Below are 23,443 nucleotides of genomic sequence, written 5' to 3' on the forward strand. Positions count from 1 at the left end.
AGGAATGATGTTGGTCTGGTTCTCGAGTTGTGTGTGTTGAATATTTCTTGATGTTATTGTGGTTCTTGGAGGAAGTGATTTAGTTATTGGGGTTACTTTAACTTTATGTTTTACACGAAACGAATCCTCAATTGTTGGAAAGTTGTATTGGTATTGAGGGCTTAATGGTGAAAATATATTACATTTTGAATTATTGGATGCTTCTAAGATTGATGATTTGTTGAAATGTGGGAAACGTTTAGTTGTGTTCCAGAAATATCTCGTGTGTGTTTGTTTATTTTGGGAAGCCAAATATCTATTTTGTGGTAGTTGACTTCCCCGCTTTAGAAGTTTTTTGGAAAGTGTTCCCTTTTAGCAGGACGCCTAAAGCACTGGTCAATGGTGTGGTTATTTCTTTTGCAATATGCACAAAATTTGGAAGGTGTATTTGAGTATTTTGGATTCCTACGGTTAGCTCTAGCATTGTACCAACAATTTTCTGTGGCGTGATTGTTTTTGTTACATATGTGACAAAAGAGTGGAGTGTTTTGTGATCGGTGTGGTGATCTATAATTTAATCTGGTTCTTGGGATAGGTTGTCTGCTGGAGTGATGTGAATTGTGAGGTGAAGAGCTTCTCGATAAATTTTGTGAGTTTCGAGAAGTGCTTCTGGGCCTATATTTTTCAGCTGACCTGTCATATCTGGGATGAGGGGAAATGTCTCTTCTTTGTGTGGATCTTGAACGATGATAAGTTTCTTTGTGTGGGTTGTCCCTAGGGTAGTTTGTTTCATCAGGTTTGACCTTGAGGCTTAATAATGTATCTTTTATGTCCCTAAGTTCTGATTTTAAGTTGTCTAATTCGTCATTTTCATACGTTACCGATTTTGGTTTAGGTTTTATTAGGGTAACGCGTTCAGCTGAGGTTTGGTATTTTCTCTGATTTTTATTCCTAATAGCTCTTTGAGATTCAATTTTTAGCAGATTTTCGTTTAGCTGTTTAAGTGAGTTGTTTTCCATTCTCACTAGGTCATTACAAATCTCCGGTTTTATTCCCTGAATTACGAATTTTATTATTTTTGCATCATTCATATTGGGATCTATTCTGTGGGAAAGGTGAATGATTTCGTATAGGAATTGCATTGGAGATTCATTTTCTCCTTGCGTTCGATTTTCTAGGACCGTCTGTAAGTCATCAATTAATGCAACTGGGCTGAATGCTTTAATAAATTCAGACTCTAGGTTTGCCCAACTAGTTTCATTGTTTTCATGTTTGTAGAGTGCATACCATTTATACGGGGTGGATGTTAGGTGTGTGGGGAAAAGTTCAATTTTAGTTTTTTCGGACCAATGGTTGCACCTTGACGCAATATTGAATTTTTGAATAAATTCATATACATCTTCAGAAGGAAGACCTGAGTATGTGCCTGCTTTTATTAGGGGAAGTTTCTCTTTCGACTCATCAGCCATGTTTTTGTTGGTTATATATGATTTAGGGTGAGATGCTATTTGTGTTGATGTGTTAGGGGTTCCTAGTTGGTTGTGATTTTGGTGGGTTTCTTGATTTAAGTTTAACGAATTAAAGCTATGTAACAATTGTTCGTGTTCTATTATTGACCTGTTTTCATAAAGGTTTTGTGAATGTTCAGGTCCAGGTTGTGTTAGGTTGTCAGAAGTGTGTGCAGTGTCATATGTTGGTTCTTGAAGTATTTTCTTGAATTTTAGCAAATCTCTAAACTGTTCTTTTGTTTTGTCTTCTAGTTTGTTGTTAAAGAACAAGTCTGTTAATGCCTCAGCAAAACTTGGATGTCTAAATGCAGTCTTGAAAACATCTTTGGTGAAAGCTAATTTTGTTCTTAGATTGGCTAGGGTTTCGGTTTCAGGGATGGGTGGGAGTTGTATTTTATATTGACAAGCTAGTTGTAAAGCCTCAGTTTTGTTTAAGCTATATATGTCAATGTTAACAATTTCAAAATCTAAATCCATAAATTATCTTTTAAGTTTTAGTAATGTGACAAACCTACATAAGCTATTGTTACATTTGGTGGTTTTATAAAGGTTATGGGCCTAGCTAAGATAAGTGTTTTTATTTGAGTTAGTGGCCTATATTGTTTTGTTCATAATCTTTAAGTTTTATCTTAAACTAACACCCTATACAATTTACGATTCGTGAGTCTGATATTAACTTAAGTGACTATAATTGACTATAAATAAACTAAAATAATTCACAAGTCATATAATTTGTTTCAAGATAATTTATTAAAATAAATGTAGGATCGTTATTGTTTAGTTAAAAACGAAAAGACAGCCTTCGCCGTGCGGCTGCCTCCACCATGCGAGTCCCATGCCTCACTTTAAGTTTAAGTTTCCTAAATGTTACACTCGCTTAGCTTAGTGAAGAGGTGTTAGGTTAATGAGACATAAGACTGCTTAAGGGTGTTACTCAACGTGTAATGAACAAAAATTTAAATTACGAAAACAACAAAAGTTAAAAGTGTTACAACAGCAAAAGAAAACTTTGAAAATGCAAAAAACAACAATAATAAGATAAATTAATTTGCAACGTTAAATTTACAAGAAAAGAAAATCAATTGAAAATATAAAAGAATTAGTTACTGACAAATTATATGACTTTTATGTTTGACAAAGTGTTAGTTAGATATTTTATTCTTTCTACATACTGTCTATTGTCCCAGAAGCACACACACCGATACACGCACTCCCAAACTCCCGATCTTCTTTCTCCGGTGGCCCGTGGTGATCTCCTCGATGTTTTCCTTCAGATCCTCCAGCTCCAAGAGTCTTGACCCCTCCATCTTCATCATTAGCCCTTCTCATTGGCTGATTACCGATAGGGTGTGTGGCTAATAGGTTAACGGTGTTTCTTGGAAGTCAGCCCTACCGGTCATCGCCTAGCTCACATCAGCTGGGAAAGGAATTTGTAAATCGATGCTCATGCTACTGTTCAACTCTGTTCACACCAACTGGTCGACTAAGTGTAATGTGAACAGAGTGTCTGCATAGATGAGCACCGTGGGTACGGGGTTAATCCCCTTTCTTACAACTGTTATACTGTTTACTTTTTTCATACTTAACAAAAACATTTTATTTATTCACAATTAACATAGCAACAAATTCTAAGCCCATAATCTTTGGCTTCTCCTACAAAATATTACATTAGAACCAGGAGACCAAGCTTTGCTCGGATTTGATTAACCATTAAAATTTATTCAATAAGTTATTTAGCCAAATAAATATTTATTACTTCCAGTAATCAATGCAGAAAAATTGTGGATGATACAAAGGAAACTTTTTAATACACCTTTGTAAATTCATAGCTTGCAATAAAAATTACCTGTATCAGCTGTTTAAAAAATGTATTGACGATAGCATGGACACTTTCAAGGGCTGTAGGGCGGAAGCTGGATTTTTCCCAGCCTTGTGACCCACTCCAATCGATTTCTCGTGGCCAAATATCTCAGTCTAAACAAAATATGAAACATCCTTGAACGAAAATAAAAGTTTGTCTGTATACGCGCTTGTTTTAGACTATAGGATTTATTATAAGAAAATGTGTAATATATTTCTATGTAGTCCACTCTATGAAAGGTTCACGTAGTTAAGTTTTGTTTAATTTAAAAAATCCATCTATCTGTACATTATATAACAGTCAGTTTTAAAAATCACATATACACATGTTGTGCTCTCACTCTGGAACTAAACTTTTTACAACTTGCAGTCAATATATTTTAGTACAACACATTAATCTTAATACACCACCATTTTACCTATTGAACTGTAACATTCTTTTTACCTATGACCACTTATTTTCTCTCAACAAATTTACCTAAACCTAAGTATTATTACAACAACAACAATACTTAACAGTACTTTTAAGACAATTTTCGGCATTATGCCCTCCATATAGTGCGAACACGCACATTTCCATGGTAATAAAGGTTCTATCTCATACCATTGTGGTCAATGCACACGTATAAACGGACGGGTCGACAAAGCCAGGCTTCCGCTGCTATATTGGCCAGTGTGATTAACTTTCAATTAACAAAACAAGACCACTTCCCTCTCCCCCCCCCTTCTATAGGGTTATTTACTCTCCTATAGATTTCGTTACATGCAGCCAACTCAGTTAGATAACGTGGACGTCATTAGTGCGTAAATAATTGATATCGTATTGTATTTTGGATTGTGTAGTTTTCCAACTGTTTCTAAAATTGGTAATTGATATTAAGCTACGTTAATATCAATTACCAAATACATTTCATGGGATACAAGCTGTAAAGTGGTCGTTGTCTGTTTTTGAATAGTGAAACGAAAATAACTCCTAACCCAACCTAACCTAGACTGAATCCAATCTTCAATTAAGTTTGCACACCTTCTTCTTGACCTAACCTAACCTAAGCTTACTTAGCCTAACCTAACCCAACCTAACCTAGACTGAATCCAATCTTCAATTAAGTTTGCCTACCTTCTTCTGGATTAAAGGGTGAGTAAGTGAGGACAGCCGCCGATGATTTTTTTTACCATTTCAAAATGTATTTTTTCAAACACCAGATTAGTTGTTATTTAAATAGCTAGTAAACCGTGAGATTAAAAATTGTATTTGAAGTTTTTTAATTGTTTTATGAACTAGAACGTCTAGGTTCCAAGGACTCTTAACAAATAAGTGTTTAATTTTGATAGAAAAGTCATACTGAGATCGATTTTGATTCACCCCTGGTGACCTTTTTTGGTTGGAAACTATTATTGGCATATTTCAAAACAAAATCCTTTACAGAATTGTGGAACTTTACTGGTTTTTTCATTACTAAATTATCTTGTTTAACATTAGTTACCTATGCCATTCCAAATTAATGTTCCGTAAAATCACTTTCTTCATGTATTTATTATTTTTTTTTTTTACTTAAATGATTGTGAGTGCATAATTACCTCCATAGCTCGTCGCCATTGTTATGAACTCCAGCTGTTAAACCTTTGTGACCATCGCAGCTGCACTCAACCTTCACAAAATGGAGCTTTTATTCAAATGCCTCTTTTTTAATACGGCATAATTCAAACGCTTTTGGTTAATTATGCACCCACATCATTCAGAATTAATGCGTTTATTACGGAGCGGTTTGGTCGAAACTGTATGTTACTTGTATTTTCGTTAGTCCTAATAAAAACTACTCTCCTAATAGCTCTAAAACAGATCTTAAAGCTTTTTTTTCGGAGAGAGATCTTGATTGGTGTATAAAGATATTAAAAAATAAAGATAATATCCTGGAATTTTCGTTGTTGTCACTGATCATTGGGGCGTATAAATCCTGGCCAATGCAACAGCTGATGTTAGTCAGTAACAAAGATACACAGATATCACAACATTCTACACTCATAATTGGATTATAATACGCATTTAGTTGGCTTCCCCTATCTCAATCGGTTGATAATTGATTGAATTGATTATGGAGGCAGTAAGTTTAAACAATTAAACAAGTAAAAATATGTTTCAGGTTTCGCTGAAAGATGAACGGAATGGCGACTTCTATCACCGCATGTGTCGTCTGGCTTCTAATACAGTGCCTTGGATCAAGACTAGCTAAAGGTAATATAAATATTTATGATGATAGTAAAAATATTAAACAAAAACTAGTACCTACCTATTATAGTCGTTATATTCCGCAGTCGTGCAAGGCTAAAATGTGATTTATTACTTATATTTAACAATATAATTATCATTTTATGTGAACTTTCAAAAAATAAAACGTTGAACTTAGATAAAAGTTAAGATGTTATTACTGCGTATAGTAAATTCCAAAGACTTAAAGGTGATGTTATTATTATATCTGTGATGTAATTTTGATGCAGAAATCATCTTCATCTTTTGTTTACATAAAAAAGCGCCTGCTTAATTCTGCGAGACTTTAATTCATTATTTTCACTATAAATTTGCTTTAAAACCTTAAATTTCTTCCTAGAGACCATTAGTTTTCAATCTGCATAAAAATTGCCTTTGTGTAAAACAGAATTTAGAGTAATATTGCTTCTTAGTTGTCTATAGAAATATTTATTTTCTGTTTCAAGGCCAAACGAGGGAAATTTATGATTGGGATTTGCATGTCGCTTTGCAATTAATCTATAAATAAGTACGTATATAAAGTTAGACTACAAGGGTCTTATTAGAATAGCGTGATAAAGAAAACACGTTCTTTATGATTCAAATAAAATGCATAAGTAGGTATGAAGTAAATCGTAAATTTTGAATGTGGTATAATCTTTTAGGAGTAAATTATCACCTCTGAAAACGGTATGTTTATTTGTTAGGATGTACATTGATCAAAGAAAGTTTGTTCAATAAATCACCTGATTAACTTGAAGACACGACGTAACCTTATCTACCTATCCTTAACCTAATCTAACCTAACTCTTAGGAACACTTTGTGATTTGGTAAAAAACTGTGTTAATGATATAACCTAACCTAAACTAACCTAAACAAGCTAATTATAGTTTTTAACCTCGTGTTCAAAGATTAATAAACCAACACCATAGTAAGATAGTAATAAAAAAAACTTTAGAGATAGAGCTGCATGTTGGTTTCGTTATACAGCATTTTGGGTGTTTTCATGAATAAACCGCATAGGATGTGCATTGATCAAAGAAAGTTTGTTCAATAAATCACCTGATTGACTTGAAGACACGACCTAACCTTATCTACCTAACCTTAACCTAATCTAACCTAACCTAATCCAACCTAACTCTTAGGAACAGTTTGTGATTTGGTAAAAAACAGTGTTAATGATATTTAACCTAATATTAATTAATATTGCTAACCTAAACAAGCCAATTATAGTTTTTAACCTTGGGTTCAAACATTAATAAACCAACACCATAGTAAGATAGTAATAAAAACACTGTGGAGAGAGAGCTGCATGTTGGTTTCGTTATACAGCATTTTGAGTGTTTTCATGAATAAACCGCATACTAACAATAATCGTTGAACCATAAATTCAAAATTCTTCATGCATATCATGCGGAAAAACATTTGGACTAACTAAGAATTTTCAGATATTCCTGAACAAAGAAATAATACTTTAAGCTTTTTAAATGCAAACTTATAATAGTAACTAGACATTATAAAAATCTGTAACTTTTTTTGTGTCAGTGACATTAAAAAATACAAAATATTTTCTATTCCAAACACTCTTTTATTGAATCGTGTCCAAACGACAACTGCAGTTATTGGTATTTGATTTCACTGCTTTGTTTGAAATATAAAAAGTCTGAACACAAATCAAAAATTGGTTCGATGATTTTCAATGCTCCATTCCAAGAGTGGTATGTCAAAAACTGTGTTGTTTATTCAATTGTGCGACCCAAGAGAGAATGGCGTTGTCAAAACAATATCGAGCATTCTCTAAAGCAAAACCAATTTTTACTGTTTTAAATAAAACTGTATTTAAAGTAAATTTTGATTTTATTCTTACCTAAACATTTAAGAAATACTATAAGGCATTTTCAGCCTTATACTAACAATTATTGGTCGAAAGTTAAAATGTATGCGTAAAGTTTTTTATTAGTCAGTTATATAATTATGGTAAAAAAGGGAATATTATTAAATACCTGTCGTAGTCTAGCTAAATTTCAGAAACACCTATCACACTTTAATAAGAAAAGTTAATTTTATCGTTACAAATAATTTAAACAACCCTTTTGCTGTGATGAGACCATTGTTGAAAAATTTAATATTAGTTAAAGATTTACCAAAATATGTTTTTGAACACTCTTAAAAAAATAACTTTACTTTAAAAGTAGGTATTGTTTAAAATATAGGCCTTCTAACTGTTCAAAATATGTATGTTTCTGTTCACATTTGATGTACGAATTTAGCTTTAGTATGAACAGAGCACATCCCTATATGAATTCAGTCGAATTGATTATACAGGGTGACAAAAAAGTCTGGAAACGGTTTAATATCTTTTTAACTAAATCTGTTAGAAAATTCAAACCTTTCACATCAACTTAAATGTATGAAAACTACTTTTTATAATTATTATGTACCATTTTTTGACCTCTACCAGGGGACGACCCATGAGGAGTAGGTACATAATCTTTAATGTAAGCCTAGGTTGATATTCACATCATTTTAAAGGTCTTGTCAAGTGAAGTTCATTGCCGGAAACCGCGTCAAAAAAAGTTCATCTGTTACAAAATGGCGGCTGTCCAAAGTTCTTGTGGAATATACCTGCACAGGCCTTAGTATTGGCAAATACTCATATTAAACGTTAGCTTCAGAGCTTAAACTGTATTTTAAAGTCAATTAGCTCATAGACTAATATTATTCCATCTTCAAAACAGATTTAACCGGGTTTCAGATTTCCCGGCTAATGTTGAATATGATTATTTACCAATACTTAGGCCTGTACAGGTATATTCCGCACGAACTTTGGACTGCCACCATTTTGTAACGGATGAACCTTTTTTGACGCGGTTTCCGGCAATGAACTTCACTTGACCAGACCTTTAAAATGATGTGCATATCAACCTAGGCTTACATTAAAGATTATGTACCTACTCCTCATGGGTCGTCCCCTGGTAGAGGTCAAAAAATGGTAACGCTTGGAAAAAGTAGTTTTCATACATGTAAGTTGATGTGAAAGGTTTGAATCTTCTAACGGATGTAGTTAAAAAGATATTAAACCGTTTCCAGACTTTTTTTGTCACCCTGTATATCTAATCTAATGAAAAAACAACAACAATAAGCACACAACCATAAACCAGTATTGGTGTTAAGGATATTTATAAGAAGGTTTAAATATATCTTATTGCCTTTTTTGACATGATTCCATTCGGAATATTATCATAAGTTTGATCCATGAAATCAACAAACTTACAAGCAGTTGTTGAACCAAATAACACTCCATATTTAATGGCAGTATTTTGTTTTAAGGTACAAAGTTCTCGGCAATAATGTTCTGGTTTAAACTTATCTAGGCCAAGGATATTTCATTGAAGTTCTTATCTGCCAATTGCATGCCTTCTTGCAATTATGAAATAAAATATTGTACCTTGGAACGGTATTTTATGAAACTAGTATATAAAGAACGGAAATCAGTAATATTTCTTTGCTGACGACATTTTGTATAAAGGATATTTATTTTTTATGGGAGGAAGGAAAAACAACGACAAATAATAAAGTATTCTTATTTTGATAATTATTTATTGTAACCTGATAAGTAAATAATTATTTTAAATATTTTTATTCACTTGCAATAAGTTTAACTTATACGTCTTGATCAAAACAGCCCTGTTGTATTTTGACAGTTTTCAAAATATACAGAAGCAAAAGTGTAATACGTGACGTGATTATAGGGATAGTTGCGAATTTGTTCCATAACTATTAAAAAAGTGATATAAATTTTCTAAAATAATCAATCACATAGATTAAGCGTAAGCAATAATAAACATCAAATAAATTTATTGCTAATTAAAATTTTGAAAACTATATATTTTGGTGAGTTGGTGGTGACACGGACTTCAAATCCAAGGCTGTCGTGGGATCGAATCCCGTCACTGCCGTAAACATTATATCAGTAGGCTATAGTTCACTTCCGTACTGTACAGGCTAATCCTTTGCTTTGCTGAAAAATTCCCACTTACGTGCAATTAAAAACACGGGCAGTTAGTATATGTGGACGGGCGAACGCAAGGTTAAAAGAAGCCACCATAGCATAAATTCGACAGGTACTTAAAGTATATTTTGACAAATTAAAAATTTATTTCGGAAACTGTTGACGATAAATATTAGTGAGGTGACCATATATGTTTAACAAATACAACAAACCAAACAAATATAACATGTTTTCCTGCAAATGGTTTTTAAATGTGTAAGGTTGAATATTATACATGGAGTGAGGTGGTCTAGTGGTAGAACGCGGCCTTCGGTGTCTGAAATCCCGGGTTCAAATCCTACCTATCACCAATTGATTTTTCCATGTGATATAATGTTGCAACCCTCTAGAGCTAGTCTGATGTAATGTGTAAAAAAGTTCCCGGCTAAAACCTATCCTGGGATGTGAAGGTGTGACAAAAAAATTTTAAAAATATTGTTGGGACAAAGAAGATTATTTCCAACTAGATTCACCTGATTAGGTAAATGCAGTTTATATTACCGAGGGAGATAAGGTTGAACATAGGTTTGCAACGTTGTGGTGTTTGGTCGACAAAAACTAATGTATGCAAACTCGAGCTCACACGTAATCTCGGGTCGTTATAGCAGCCTGTCCGCCATAACCAAATATACCCCGTGTTAAATCTGATTCTTTAGGGTTCTCTAAGCTTCCTTGCTATATTTTTGCTGATAAATTATTGGAAGACTGAGATATTTTATAAGTTTAAAATTAGCTATCGGCACCTGGATTTGTTTTACATAGTCTTGAATTTATTCCGAAAAAAAACAATAAAATTTTAATATAAAGAATGGTAAAAAAGTTGTAAGTAAACAGAAATGTAACATTTTAAGTATGAAAATGATAGTTTAGTAAACATGGTCAATTTGCGTATAATTCAATTACTTTTGTTCAATTTATTTACTAAAGGCTTTTTTAATTGATATTAACAGACATTATGATGAAATGAAAAAAAGTATGAACAATGGTTAATGCAAATGACTTTGTATGAACTATTGATTGTATTGATTGTAAAATACAAATTTTTGAAATATTTGCTAGAAGCTCCTATGCGAGATGCAATATTTCATTATCATACGATAAATTTTGCAAATCAGCTGTAGGTATTGTGTTAGGTTACTCATGGCAAGTCTGTTAGATCTCTCATCCTCTTTAATTTTTAATTATATATGTATTGCATCTAGTGACTCGAGTATTGACCGTAAAAAGATACAGTCATATGTCTCTCACATCCTTTGTGATTGTATTGTTGTATGCATATTCAATACTCTTGAATGTTTATTCGTGTACAAATGACTAGTTTGATAAGAGACGAGATAAAACCTTCTATGAGTCTATGAATCTAAATAGATAAAATTAGGTCAAGCCAGGACTGAAAGCTTCTGTTACCTGGGATGTTTGTCGTTTCAAAGTCAATGTATGCAAACTTTGTTTCATCCAATAGTGCTAACCTACATACCCAGCATGTTTGCAGCATAGTTATTTGTTTATCACTCTATTAATATACTCCAGCTTGGAAATAAAATTTCTGGACTTTAATTATTGTATATTAGAAGTAGGGGGCTTTGGTCACCCCTGGGTCCATGACTCAGCAGTTTTTAAAATTCTGAATTGCAGATTTTAAATTGCATGACTCAGCAGTTTTTAAATTGGAAAAGTTTGTCTTAAGCTTTAGGAACATCGTTAATTTATCTATCCAAATCTTAGTCATGGCATTTTTATTTTTTTTTTGTAATATATTCTTATTTTGAGTTGGTAGTTGTGTGACTATGCACATGCTGGAAAAGTAGCATACTTAATCTTTCATATTGTTGCTGCTGTTCTCTCATTAATTTGTTTACTTCCCGTTTTAGAGTTCGGACATTTACGGCATCAGTGTCGTTTACACCATCACCTAAATTTCGTATTTGATTATTAGAAGCATCGAAGCTCCCAGGATTGAAAAGTTCGTTTGGACTCTTATTCTTCATCAAACAATGGTTTTTTAAATAACTTAGATTTATAGCATCATTATCTAATGTTGGTTTTCCAACATTTTGCAATATCCGATTCTTCATGTCGTAATTACCACTAGGAGTTAAGATTAAGCTCTCTTGGGATTGATTGATATTTTCTTTCCGAAGAACATAGTCTTCATGACGTCCGAACTTGTCTACACTCATTTTTGTACTGAATCCTCAACACGTGTGTAACAGAAATAAATACTTCTTGAAATTAGGTCAAGGTCATTCAGAGTAATTTTTAAAAAATAAACATATTGACCTAACGAATTAGGTCAATATGTTTATTTTTTATTTTTTATTATTTTTTTTATTTTTTTTTATTTTTTTATTTTTTCTTATTACAATTGTCACACATACCATTTTCTAAGAATACAATGTCTAACAATAATAGATGTTTCAAATTTACAATTAATTATTTACAAATTTACAGGACTAGAGTAGTTGAAGTGTTAATTCTGTCGAGTTATTTCCTGTTTGACCGTGAGAGACAAGACATAGTTTTCCAGCTTCAATCGACTCCACATCTTCATTTTGAAGCAATGTAACAAATCGCTTTGGAAGATAAATTTGAAATCGAGGCATGTCTCCTTCCTTGTAAGGCGCTTCACTTAATGCTGCAACGATTCCATCACCAACAGATGTATCCACTTTTTTCATAAAGTGAATTATGTACTGTTTCTTTTCCTTCAGCTCAAAGCATTTTTTAATCGGTAGTATGCTTGATTTTGATTGTTGATTAAATAAATCCACCAACGTCTGCAGTTTTGAGTCAGCCATTATTTGTGTTGAATGATGATATTAGGGATGTTGAGATAATACTGTTGAGCTCCTGGCTCCAAAACTCTATTTATGCCTATACCCCCACCACTCTATCCCCTCCACTAAGGCTCACTTTATTTCACTTTCTAGTGTTGCTTTTAAACCATAAGCATTAGATATGGCACAGTTAGAAAATCTATGTTTGTTGCATCTAACACCAATGCATATTCCAGGAAAATTTTGCTCTTTTCTTCTCATAATGTTATAAACTGTTGCTCTTGAAGGGACATACAATGATAAAAATTCACACTTTTCTAAACCTGATGTAAAAATAAACTTGTACTTGCTACAATATTTTATCAGTATGTTTTCAAGTTCGCTGTATTCCACAAATCCTTCATGCCATGATAAATGATGGAAGAATTTCGAAAGCCACTTGTTGGTTCTTGAATTCTTTTCATTAAGATTATGAAATGGAAACGGTGCTTTAAAAAGAAAGTAGTTTGTTACGCCAGATTTTAGATCTAAAATAACTAATTCTTTCACTATGTATTCATCATTGTTTCCTCTGAATGCTTGAAACTCGATTACACAAGAGTTGTGTTCAGATAAACAAGAAAATTCTTTCCATCGGTACTTTTGTGCATCCATCATGAATATCTGTATGCAACTGCAATTTTGCACAGTTAACTTCAATTATATGTGTTTCCCCCACCACTTGTTAAATACATTGTGTAAAAGCTTCTCTGTTTCATTAACTACTTCATAATCATTTTTTCACTTTTTATCTTAACTGATTCTTCTTCCATTACACTCAAGTCATTTATTGTGTTTTGAGGGAGTGTACATATCAAGTTACGGTACAGATAAACCTCTTGTGGCAATCTGTTGTATATTGAATTATCTAACGGGCTATAGATCAAAGGAGTGTCCTGTCCATCTTCAATCGTATTCACCAAATAATCTTTAATTGTTGTTTTAGATGACTCTAGTTGGTGCATGTATCTTTCAATAGCAGGTATAGAATTAATCAATATTTCCAATTCATCTCTGTTAAGAAGCACCTTATCATCGTGGGATGAAAGGTTTCTAACTCGTACAAATAAATCACCACGAACTTTAATATTACCAACTTCAATATCAGAACTTTCCACAGTTATATTAGTTTTCTTCCCATATACTTTGTTAATGAGGTAGCAATGAATTAGGTGTATGGATTTGTTAAAAGAGTTCCATGAATCTTCAAAAAATGTTATTTGTTTTCCTCCATGATTGAGTAAAACACCTGGTGAATAATCCAGAAATTTACAAAATCCAACCGTAACATTTTTGTTGGTGCATACGGATAAAGGATATACAATGCGCAAAAATATTTCACTCAACATGAAAAAAGGAATGCACTCTTCTTGTTTTTTCCTACGTTTGTTTGATGTTTTCTTTTCAATGATTATTTTCTCTTGTTGGTTATTTTGGATCATTTCATCGGGAATGGTTGTATCATCTGTGTTATCTTCATTGGTTTTTCTTTTCAAATTTTGCGTCAACAAATATTGTTCATTGTTAGAATTTTCAAGATCGTTTTCTTTTAGAAAATAACTGTCGTTTTCCGACTCGTGTAAATTTCCGAAAACCTCCATTTTGTTGAAACCGATGTTTCCACGATGAATGTGCTTTCAAGTCTGAACCTTTTCATGTGTGTCCACTCATATTTATACCGATTTCAAGATATTAGGATGGGTATAGGTGTCATATTACAACACTTTTTTTACAATCCCTGTAAGCGGGGTGTATGTGACAATTGAATCATGCAAGATCAAACAGTAAGCCGTAGTGTTTGCAGGGATATTATCTTCGAACTCTAGTTCCAAACGAATGTCAACTGTTGATGATTTTAACGATTCATTTTGTTTTGAACAGTCAATAACAATTATTGGGGCATCGGATGCAAACATTTTAGGGTCAAGCAGGGGTGAGTTTGTTTTTCCATAGTAGGATGATTGAAATCTTGCATACATATCATACAGTAGAGAAAATCTGTTTTTTGTAAATGTAACATTTAAGTTGTCATATGGAAAAAACTGAGAATTGAGAAACAACTTGACATTTGTAAGATTACAATGGTCAAATTTTCCTGCATGTTTAGTTATTTCATTTCTTTTTCCAGTTTGCAATGCAAATATAACATATCTTGGTTTCTCTAGTTGAGTAGAGGTTTTTATGCTCCATGTGTGTCTTTGTGTAGTTGGGAGAGATGGGTATTCGTGCATTTCCCAACTCCTAAAGGGTAACACAATTTCCCGGTCCGAATTTAACTGCTTCAGAATAGCTAAGCGATGTTCATCAGCTATTTTAAGATGAGGTACTCTCCAAACAATCTTATCTAGAAAAACTTTCCACTCCAATTTATCTGAGGTTGTTCCATCAGGTGCAACAATCAAATCATTGTTTGTTGATGAGCGTAATAAAACTAACTCATGTTTTATATTAATTATTATCCTTTTATAGTCCTCTGTAAATCCAAGTAGCATCCAAAGTGGCACGCAAAAATCAAAGTATCCATTGGACGAAGGTGTAAAAGAGTTATGAGAAGGTAGTACCCAACCAGATGTATGTAGACTATTAGTTTCCTTGGATGATAAAGAAACAAGGTTTTTTAAAGTACTAGAAATGCCTACTCGCTTAGTAGAGTCTACTGTAATCCCTGATAATTCATACCTGATTTCTTCGAATAGATACGACATTGGATTGTTAATAAATGGCACAGTTGAGCCTGCTGTCATTCCATCTTTTTTAGTTACCCTACCTTCTATGTATAGGTAACTTTCACAAGGTAATGTGTAAGCATCCTGTTGTTGAATTGGTATACGAATTTCATCGTTATTTCCAAATTTTGATGAAGCGTAAGGATGATGAGTGTGGTACTCTTTTTCCCAAAGGCTCTCGTCGAACAGAGGTCCTTGGCGAATGTTCAATACGTCCATGTTCACTTACAATCAATCCAATTTCTTCCAAGAAATTTATGTTTTCTCTCGTTAACTGGTTGCTAGTTGCTGAAGAAATGAGAGCTTCCTTTGGAGACTCTCTTCTTATAAAGCTTAGCCCCATTGATTTTTTTCTTTTACGTTGTGGCTCTAATGTGCAGCCTCAATGATATATCTTCACCTCTAAAGTCCACAGGGTTATCGTCTTGATCTAATATGCTCACCTCAATGTCTGAAATAGAAGTGGTATTTAAAGGCAGGTACACGAGGTTATGAGGTTTTTCAATTATTTTAAATCCTGGTGCAACAGTCGGGTAAAATGTGTGTAAAATATGGTGGTTACCACCGTTTTTATACGATCCTTGTACAATATTACACATTATATTTATTGTATTCACTTTTATTATATTTACTGTATCTGGTCCGATATGAGTTTTGTTAGGCTCCAGTATTTCAGTCGATGGGGGAAATCCTAATAACATTCCCAAAGACTTTGGTTGTTTAAAATCAATGTAAAATCTTGATTTAATTTCTGTTCTTAGTAAACTATTATTCGCTTTAATTTCAATATTTTCTTTCCCCATTTTCTTTTGTAGTTCCTCATTAATGGATTCAATTTCATAAGAACCTGTGCCCAACGTAACTGTTTCCATAAACTGTGACCCATCACTGGAACGCTTTTTCTTGTAATAGTGAAATTTATTGTTTACATCTTCCGTTATGTTTGGAATGGAATTGTATGTTGTAAAGTCCAGAAGGGTGACCTCCCATATTTTATCTTGTTGTAAATGTAAAGCAGGAAATAGAGTTGTCCGTAGACTTGATGTTTTTCCATCAATCGCCACTGTATATGATGACATCTTAAAGCATACTAACACTTGTCGCTAGAAACTCTAAACATAAATGACCACAGACAAGTGTATTGAAGTTTTGCATCCTATCATAGTTATACAAAATTTCATCCGCTCCAATAAAATATTTTTGAAGCTCTAGAGGTGGAGGAAGATTTCCAAAACTATCAAAGTAGTAAACTTTATTTTTAAGTTTCTTATAACAAACCCAGTGAGTCCCCGGACCACTTGATGCATCTAGATTAACTATACCCGTTTCATTTTTCCATATTTTCTTCGGTAGTCCATCTCTCATGAAAACACCTCTGAAGAATGGGATTTTCAAACATGTTGCATACATGATTAAATCTTCATTTGACAGAGCAATATTCGGTATAACTAGTTTGTTTTCGTTATTTCTTATGCATGATTGTAAGGTTTCAGGTATAATCCTTTTCCAGATTTTATCATGGTCCACACTGATGTATTTTTTGATGTTTTTTTTTTCTTATTGCATCTTTTTTTCTTTATAGTTCCACCACGTTTTGTAGTAACCTTTCGACTTTTTTTCCGATGTTTCCTTCCACCTCCTATTGCTGTTTTTGCTTTCATGGCAGTCGTTACAGCTAAAGCTGCAGCTCGCTCACCAATACTTGAATCCCCCGCCTTCACTCTATCCCAGGCTTTCTCAGCCAAAATCCTGTCAGCAACAGTCCTGTTAAACGAATCCGAATATTTTGAATAAGCTATATCGTGGTCTTTACAGGCTTTATCTAGTTTATTTATTCCGGGGTCCCCTCGTGTCAATCTTTCTTTCAGTTTAGTTCCAGGACCACAATACTGATATCCACCAGGTAAATGAACCTCCACAGGTAACGAGTCAATCCCTGTATTAATCAGTCTTCCAATTGGGATCTTGCGGAGAAGAGATTCACTTGCTGTTATAATTGTAGAAGCTAAACCACCTCCTTTCTTGTGAGTGACCTGTCTACAACTGACCATTATAATATGTTGTCTTTCCTTATATGTGTTACCATAAAGTATTCAGTAGAGACCAAGTCACGACTGAATGATCTGTGAACGTGTACTAATTTATATATCCTTGATTTCTAAGTTCTTGAGTTAAAGCAATAATTTCATTATCAACCCCCGTGTGTCCTGCTTGCTTGGCTTCATGAAGTAAACGCATCCTATCAACCAGTTTATTAATATCATTATAATAAATTATATTAGTATTATATGCATTTTTCATTGATATACCGCGTCCAGACTTAGTATTCCGTGGTGGAAATAACTTCACAATAATCTTTTCATATTTTTTTGATTTGTTACGGTATACTGGAGCAAGCGAAGAATACCCTTTTCGATGAGCATTTGTTGCTTTCATAATCTTTTTAAAATCTGCAAGATCCTTGGAAGTGTATTTTGTTGGATCTGTTTTAAAAATTAGCTCAAAAAGGCCTGGTGTGCCAGAGTAAGTCTTTCCTTTGATTGTGAGGTTGTCATTACCACCAGTAGATATTACACTGTTACCAATCATTATTTTGTTATTTTCTACTCTAGCACCGTATACATGACATTTTCTCATTGGATGCTTTCCTTCCAGCATTTTCATAATATACTTTCTTGTTAAAACTCCTTTTTCACCTATATCTGAAGCTATTGCACTGACATTTGAAATAGAATTATCCACAAACACACGTGTTGCTTCTTCATCTACATCATTTGACTCACTTTCACCATTTATCTCTTCATCTTCATCATTTTTGGTGCTATTTTCTTCAGGTATATCATTGTCTGTTACATTGCTACTATTGGTATCATCTTCATCATCATAATCAGTTTCTGATTTTTCTTCTTCTTTTATATGCCTGCTATCACTTGGTAGAAGTGAGATCAATTCATCATTTTTCGGAATTTGTCTTTCAAATTTTCTTGAAATTTCCTTAATAGGATTTATTACCGGTTTGAAAGTTGTTTCTAAGTATCGTTCTCTTTCCTGAATTCCTAACTTCAAATCACGTGACTTTTTCCTTATAGAATCACTAAGAAACTTTATTTTCTCGACTAAGTCTTCTCGATTGTCCATGTTAACTCCGTAAAGGTTAGTATGTAAATGAAATCAAATCAATCTCATACCATGATATATTGGTCAAACCCTATTCTGTATCGGCCTTGTTGAAGTGGATGATCTTTGCTGATAACTAGGAAACCATACTGTTCACTCCATGCTTGACAACAGCATTCCTTAAATTTGGAAAACGTCATATCACAGCCAATATGGTCATTGTAAATGTGTTTTAGGTTCATATCATCTTGTTTGAAAATCACAATCAAGTTAACATTGTCTCGAATTAATTGTTTGGGAATTTTACTATACGTCTGTCCAATATATATCGAGTCAATGTGGTTATGTCTTCCCATGGCGAAATAACTTGATATTGATTTGTGATTTTCAGATGAAACATCATCAAATATAAAAACTGAGTATGGTTTAGCCTTGTTTGGCGCAACAACAGAGTTACTTGAACTAAATCTAAAATATCCAATTCCATCAGCGTCACTTAGGATCTTTTCTAGTAACTGGTATTTTGGTTGCTCTAATGATTTTGAAAATATATAGACATTGTTGAAGTGCAAACCATTTGCCTGGGTTAAAAGATTGAAAACAACATTAGTTTTACCACAATTTGACGGGCCTGATATTATACACCTAATTGAGTCAGGTAGTAAACATCCATGTCTACTGAATTTTGATGATTTTAAATTATCAACTGTCAAATCGTCAATGTTAAGAACATTCAGTTTCTTTTCATGTTGCATTATTCTAAAACTCATTTTTATTTAACTGTGTACATTCCTAGAACACCTGTGAAAGAATAATTTAAACTCTCATATCAAGTCCTTTTTAGACACCCAAGAATCATGTGATTTATCGAATCCCAACCAACGAACGTATACTTTATCTTTCTTTCTTTTTAATATTTTTTCTATGAGATAGATATTCCCAATATTCGACTTCAACAATTCATGGCCATAGAAACTACCTTGAAGTATTTCACCTTTATTATCTTTAAGAATGTATGTCTCTGGAATTGTAGGCTGTACTCTATAAATATTGAAGACCTCATTAGTCCAATTTGGCAAATATCCTTTTGTAAACACGTTTTTGTATTTGCTAATTCTAACTTTATCACCAGGTAAAAACTTCTTTGGAGGTAACTTTTCTTGAGTCGGTGCAGTGTTTTTTTTTATTCTTTTCATGACAACATCTTCATTTTCCTTATTCACTTCAATAGGTTTCATTCCTATAGTCCTATGAAATTTGTTGTTATAAGTGTTGATAAGGTCTGCTAAAATATTGTACCATACATAGTTTCCTTTCAGAGAAAACCGTTTGAACATTAGCGTTTTTAGCGTTCTATTAAATCTTTCAACGATTGCTGCTTTCATCTCACTTTTTGTTGAATAATGGTTGATCTTATAGCGATTCATGAGGTTTGAAAATGTTTTGTTGAAGAACTCCTTTCCATCATCAGTTTGTAAGTGAATCATTTTGACACAGCTCGATTTTATTAATTTTTCCATAGCACTTGCTACTGTTTCCCCTCTTTTATCTTTTAATGGAGCTGCTAATGCCACCTTTGTAAAACAGTTTATTAAAGTTAATATGTATTTATAGTTCCTATTTACTTTGCTGTATGATTTCATTTCAACGAGATCCGCTTGATACAAATCATTTACACCTTTCAATACAGTATTCCGTCTAGGATAATACCTCCTTGCAGGTTTGTGAAGCTCATTTACAATTGCTCGTTTTGTATGATTCATATTTTTTACCGTTATCTCCTTTACTGTTTGACGACTATAACAATACTGTAAGCAAGCTCAAATGTTCGTTGTAATTATATCACTCTTCTATGGAAATATCAATTGCATTAACGAAGTGAGTAGTGTCCATATGGCAGAGTGTGAATACCATCTTGTAATATAACACGTTTATCATCATATGGAGAAAGCGATTTCTTGGTTTCTCTAACACTAAACAGTTGATGGTTGAAACTTCGGATATTGTTGAACGTTGCAGTGTAAGTAATATGTTCTTCCAAACAATGTTTGTAATTTGCAAAAGTAATGTTTTTCTTTACAAATGAATTTTTTATTCCTTTTGCTTTCTTGATACAGTTCAGTTCTTCAAATTCAATAGCATACATCTTTGAAGCCAAAGCAATTATTTCTTTAAGCAGATTACCATTCGCTTCATCCTTAAACTTTCCTATTACCTTTTTATTTTGATTGTCATACAGTAGATGTGTTTTGGGATAATCTGAAAAGTCGAAGTCATTATTGTAAGGAAATACTTTTAAATCATAGTACATGTCATCTGTTTTAATCCAATAAATATATGAGTCTGTATCCATGTAGCAAATTCCTATATTATCTCTTCCGAAATATTTCACCATTTTGTTGTAATGAAAATCATACATTAGGGTTTTTGATATATCCAAAATACTCATTCCTACATACAAAGGTCTATCCATTTTAATACTAGTTTTATCCATGCATACTGCTACTAAATTTTCATTGATTATGATGGATGTATTAAAGTTTGGTTTTGCTGCAAGTTTTTCTAACTTTCTTGCATCGGTCACCAATTTAACATTTTTATGTTTCCTCTTGTTTTCAAGAGTCTTTCCAAATATAGCGTTATTCATTAATTTATAGAAGTCTTTTTCAAATGTAGAGTTTGCTTTTGTTCTCCTTGAAGTATTTGAATCAATGTATGGCTTCAACCAGCAAGACTGTTTGAACTGAATAGCTCTATGTATTTTTGAAACCTTAAGTCCTAATTGTATTGCCTGTTGTATAATCAAGTAATGCGCTACATATTTTGTTTTGTTGCATAAAGTAGTCATAAGCTTTTTGTGTTTTTTTCCCAGGGGGTGTCTCTGATCGCGGTAGTAAAGGTAAATCATAGTGATGATCATGTAAGGCCTCGTTGTATTCAATATCACACTCTAAAAAGTAACCCACCTCACCATCAGGTTGTATTTGCAGAATATCGCCTATATTGCAGGGGTCAACCCATTTAAATTCACCATATGGTAGTGGCTTGGACATCGCCCATCCATATAGGTTATTGGCATCAAAGTAACCTAGAAATATAGACTCTTCATTTGGATTATAATCGGCTAAATACTTATTATTCGCCTTTACTCTTCTAGTGATACTTTGGGTTATACCACCTTGAATTCCAGATTCAATCATCAATAACATATCAATATCAGTCAAGAGCTGAAGGTTGCATTTGGTTTGTTTTAACATGGCCTGCCATGCTAATCCAGGTGCTGTACAGTAATAAAGTGGATCAAGACCATAAGCCTTAAAACATGTATTCCGAAACTCCTCCATTATGTCACATAACAAAGTCACATCTAATGAAACATAAAAATCATTGTATTCCCCCAAATTTTTAAATTTCATTTCTTCCCAAACACGGCATGCATGTTGATAATCACTGGGATCAATATCCTCCTCTGTAAGCTTACTATAAAATTTTTCAATGGGTGGTAATGACGTTTCATTAAATCGTTCAAGAGAATCAATGTAATCATAACAAAACACACCTTTTCTTATTACTAAATCAAGTTTATCCTCAGGAACTAGTTTTCTGGTCTCAACCAAATTACTTCTCTGAAGATTTTCCGTAAGTTTCTGTAAGCTGCAGGACATAAATTTATATGAATCGATAAATTTTAGTTTCATTTTTCCAACTTTTTTGCTGAAGCTTATAAAATTCTCATTTGTTGTTGCTAGGACATCAATCGATCCGCTATCTCTTCCAAGCTCAGGAATGATCATGTGGGAATCATATTTCTGTAGATTATGTAGCACTACAGGAATGAATTTTGGTAGCTTATAATTAATATTACACGAATTACATGCAGGGCCCCTGTATTCCCCGGTTAAATGGTCATGATCTTTTACCTTCGGATTTAATTCTGTAAAAATTTGATCACAAATATAACAGTGAGCTGCAGCCTCGTGTATCGCTTGTTGATAATCTGTTAACTCTTCCATTGGAATGATATGACTGTACAGTATTTCTACTTTTGCTGCAATATCATAAAGCTCATCGATAAAGTGTTTAGCTACATTTTCACCTCTGTATATCTTGGGTTTGGATGTTAGATCATAGTATTCCAATTGATCATCAGTTAGAGTGGATTTTAACATTAAAGCATAACTATTAGGTTCATGCTTTTGGTATTTAAATCGAGACCCTGCATTATTTACATCATCAACCGATATTAAGGTTGCTTCGAAATCAGCATACAAAACTATTGGTATTCGATATTGATGACTTACTTTATTAAACATTAAATTGGCTCTATCATGTAAGGGTAGATCTATTCTAACTTCTTGATGTTTACCACAGATTCTCATGTGCTCGGACAACCAATTGACTCCAAGTCTATTATTTGATCTACTTACATAGCAGAGGCATCGTTTGCACACAATTAAGGCGTGTTTATTTTTCCTACGAAGCTGACGAGCAACAAGACGGTTAAAATCTTTGATGTATACATAATGAGAGACATCTCCATCCTTAAGTAATAATAAATCAGAATGATCTCTAAGCTCAGTATTTACAATTTTTAAAGGATAAACATTTTGCCTGTCATCCAATCCAAAAACGTTTACTGACACCCCAACATTGCATTTCTCAAACTTGACAATATCTTTCAAGCTAACAGGATAGTTAACACCACTGAAATTATATTTGTTGGATAAACTGGAAAACTTGTTTATATTTTTAGGATGAAAATTTGGTTGATCGTGGATGAACTTTGTTAACATGGCGTATTTGAAACATTCATTATCTTGATTTTGAACATTAATACAAGATTTGGTGTCTGAAATCTTTTTAGGGAGTGGAATGTAACTACTTCCTCTATCTCCATAGCCTTGTTTATGAACTCTCACATCCATTGAGTTTACTTGCGATAATGACCACCCTGAACCTCTAGATTCATGTTCTGTTAACTTGATTATAAGTTCTTGAAAACACTCCTGAACAACATCTTCTAGATTTGTAGTTTTAATTATAGATCTACTCCTTGCAATAAATCCTCTAATAGATGTTTCCCCATCAATATTTGTAAATGTTGCATCCAATAAAATGTTAAATTTTACACAGTTCAATC

At 33.1% G+C, this 23,443-nt stretch overlaps 1 protein-coding gene across 2 annotated transcripts in view; it reads left to right on the forward strand.

Moving 5' to 3' along the window:
• Positions 1-23,443, forward strand: part of LOC128993927 (uncharacterized) — a 268,313-nt gene that overhangs the window by 91,986 nt on the left and 152,884 nt on the right. For both annotated transcript variants that reach the window (XM_054418050.1, XM_054418049.1), the window contains exon 2: positions 5,489-5,580. In XM_054418050.1, coding sequence (XP_054274025.1) covers positions 5,502-5,580 — 79 coding nt within the window. In that variant the 5' untranslated portion in view covers positions 5,489-5,501. The remainder of the gene's footprint in view (positions 1-5,488; positions 5,581-23,443) is intronic.

Source organism: Macrosteles quadrilineatus, unplaced genomic scaffold (genome assembly GCF_028750875.1).
Source record: "Macrosteles quadrilineatus isolate MER2022 unplaced genomic scaffold, UCM_ALF_1.0 Scaffold_5__1_contigs__length_97177068, whole genome shotgun sequence".
In the NCBI taxonomy this organism is placed as follows: Eukaryota; Metazoa; Arthropoda; class Insecta; order Hemiptera; family Cicadellidae; genus Macrosteles; species Macrosteles quadrilineatus.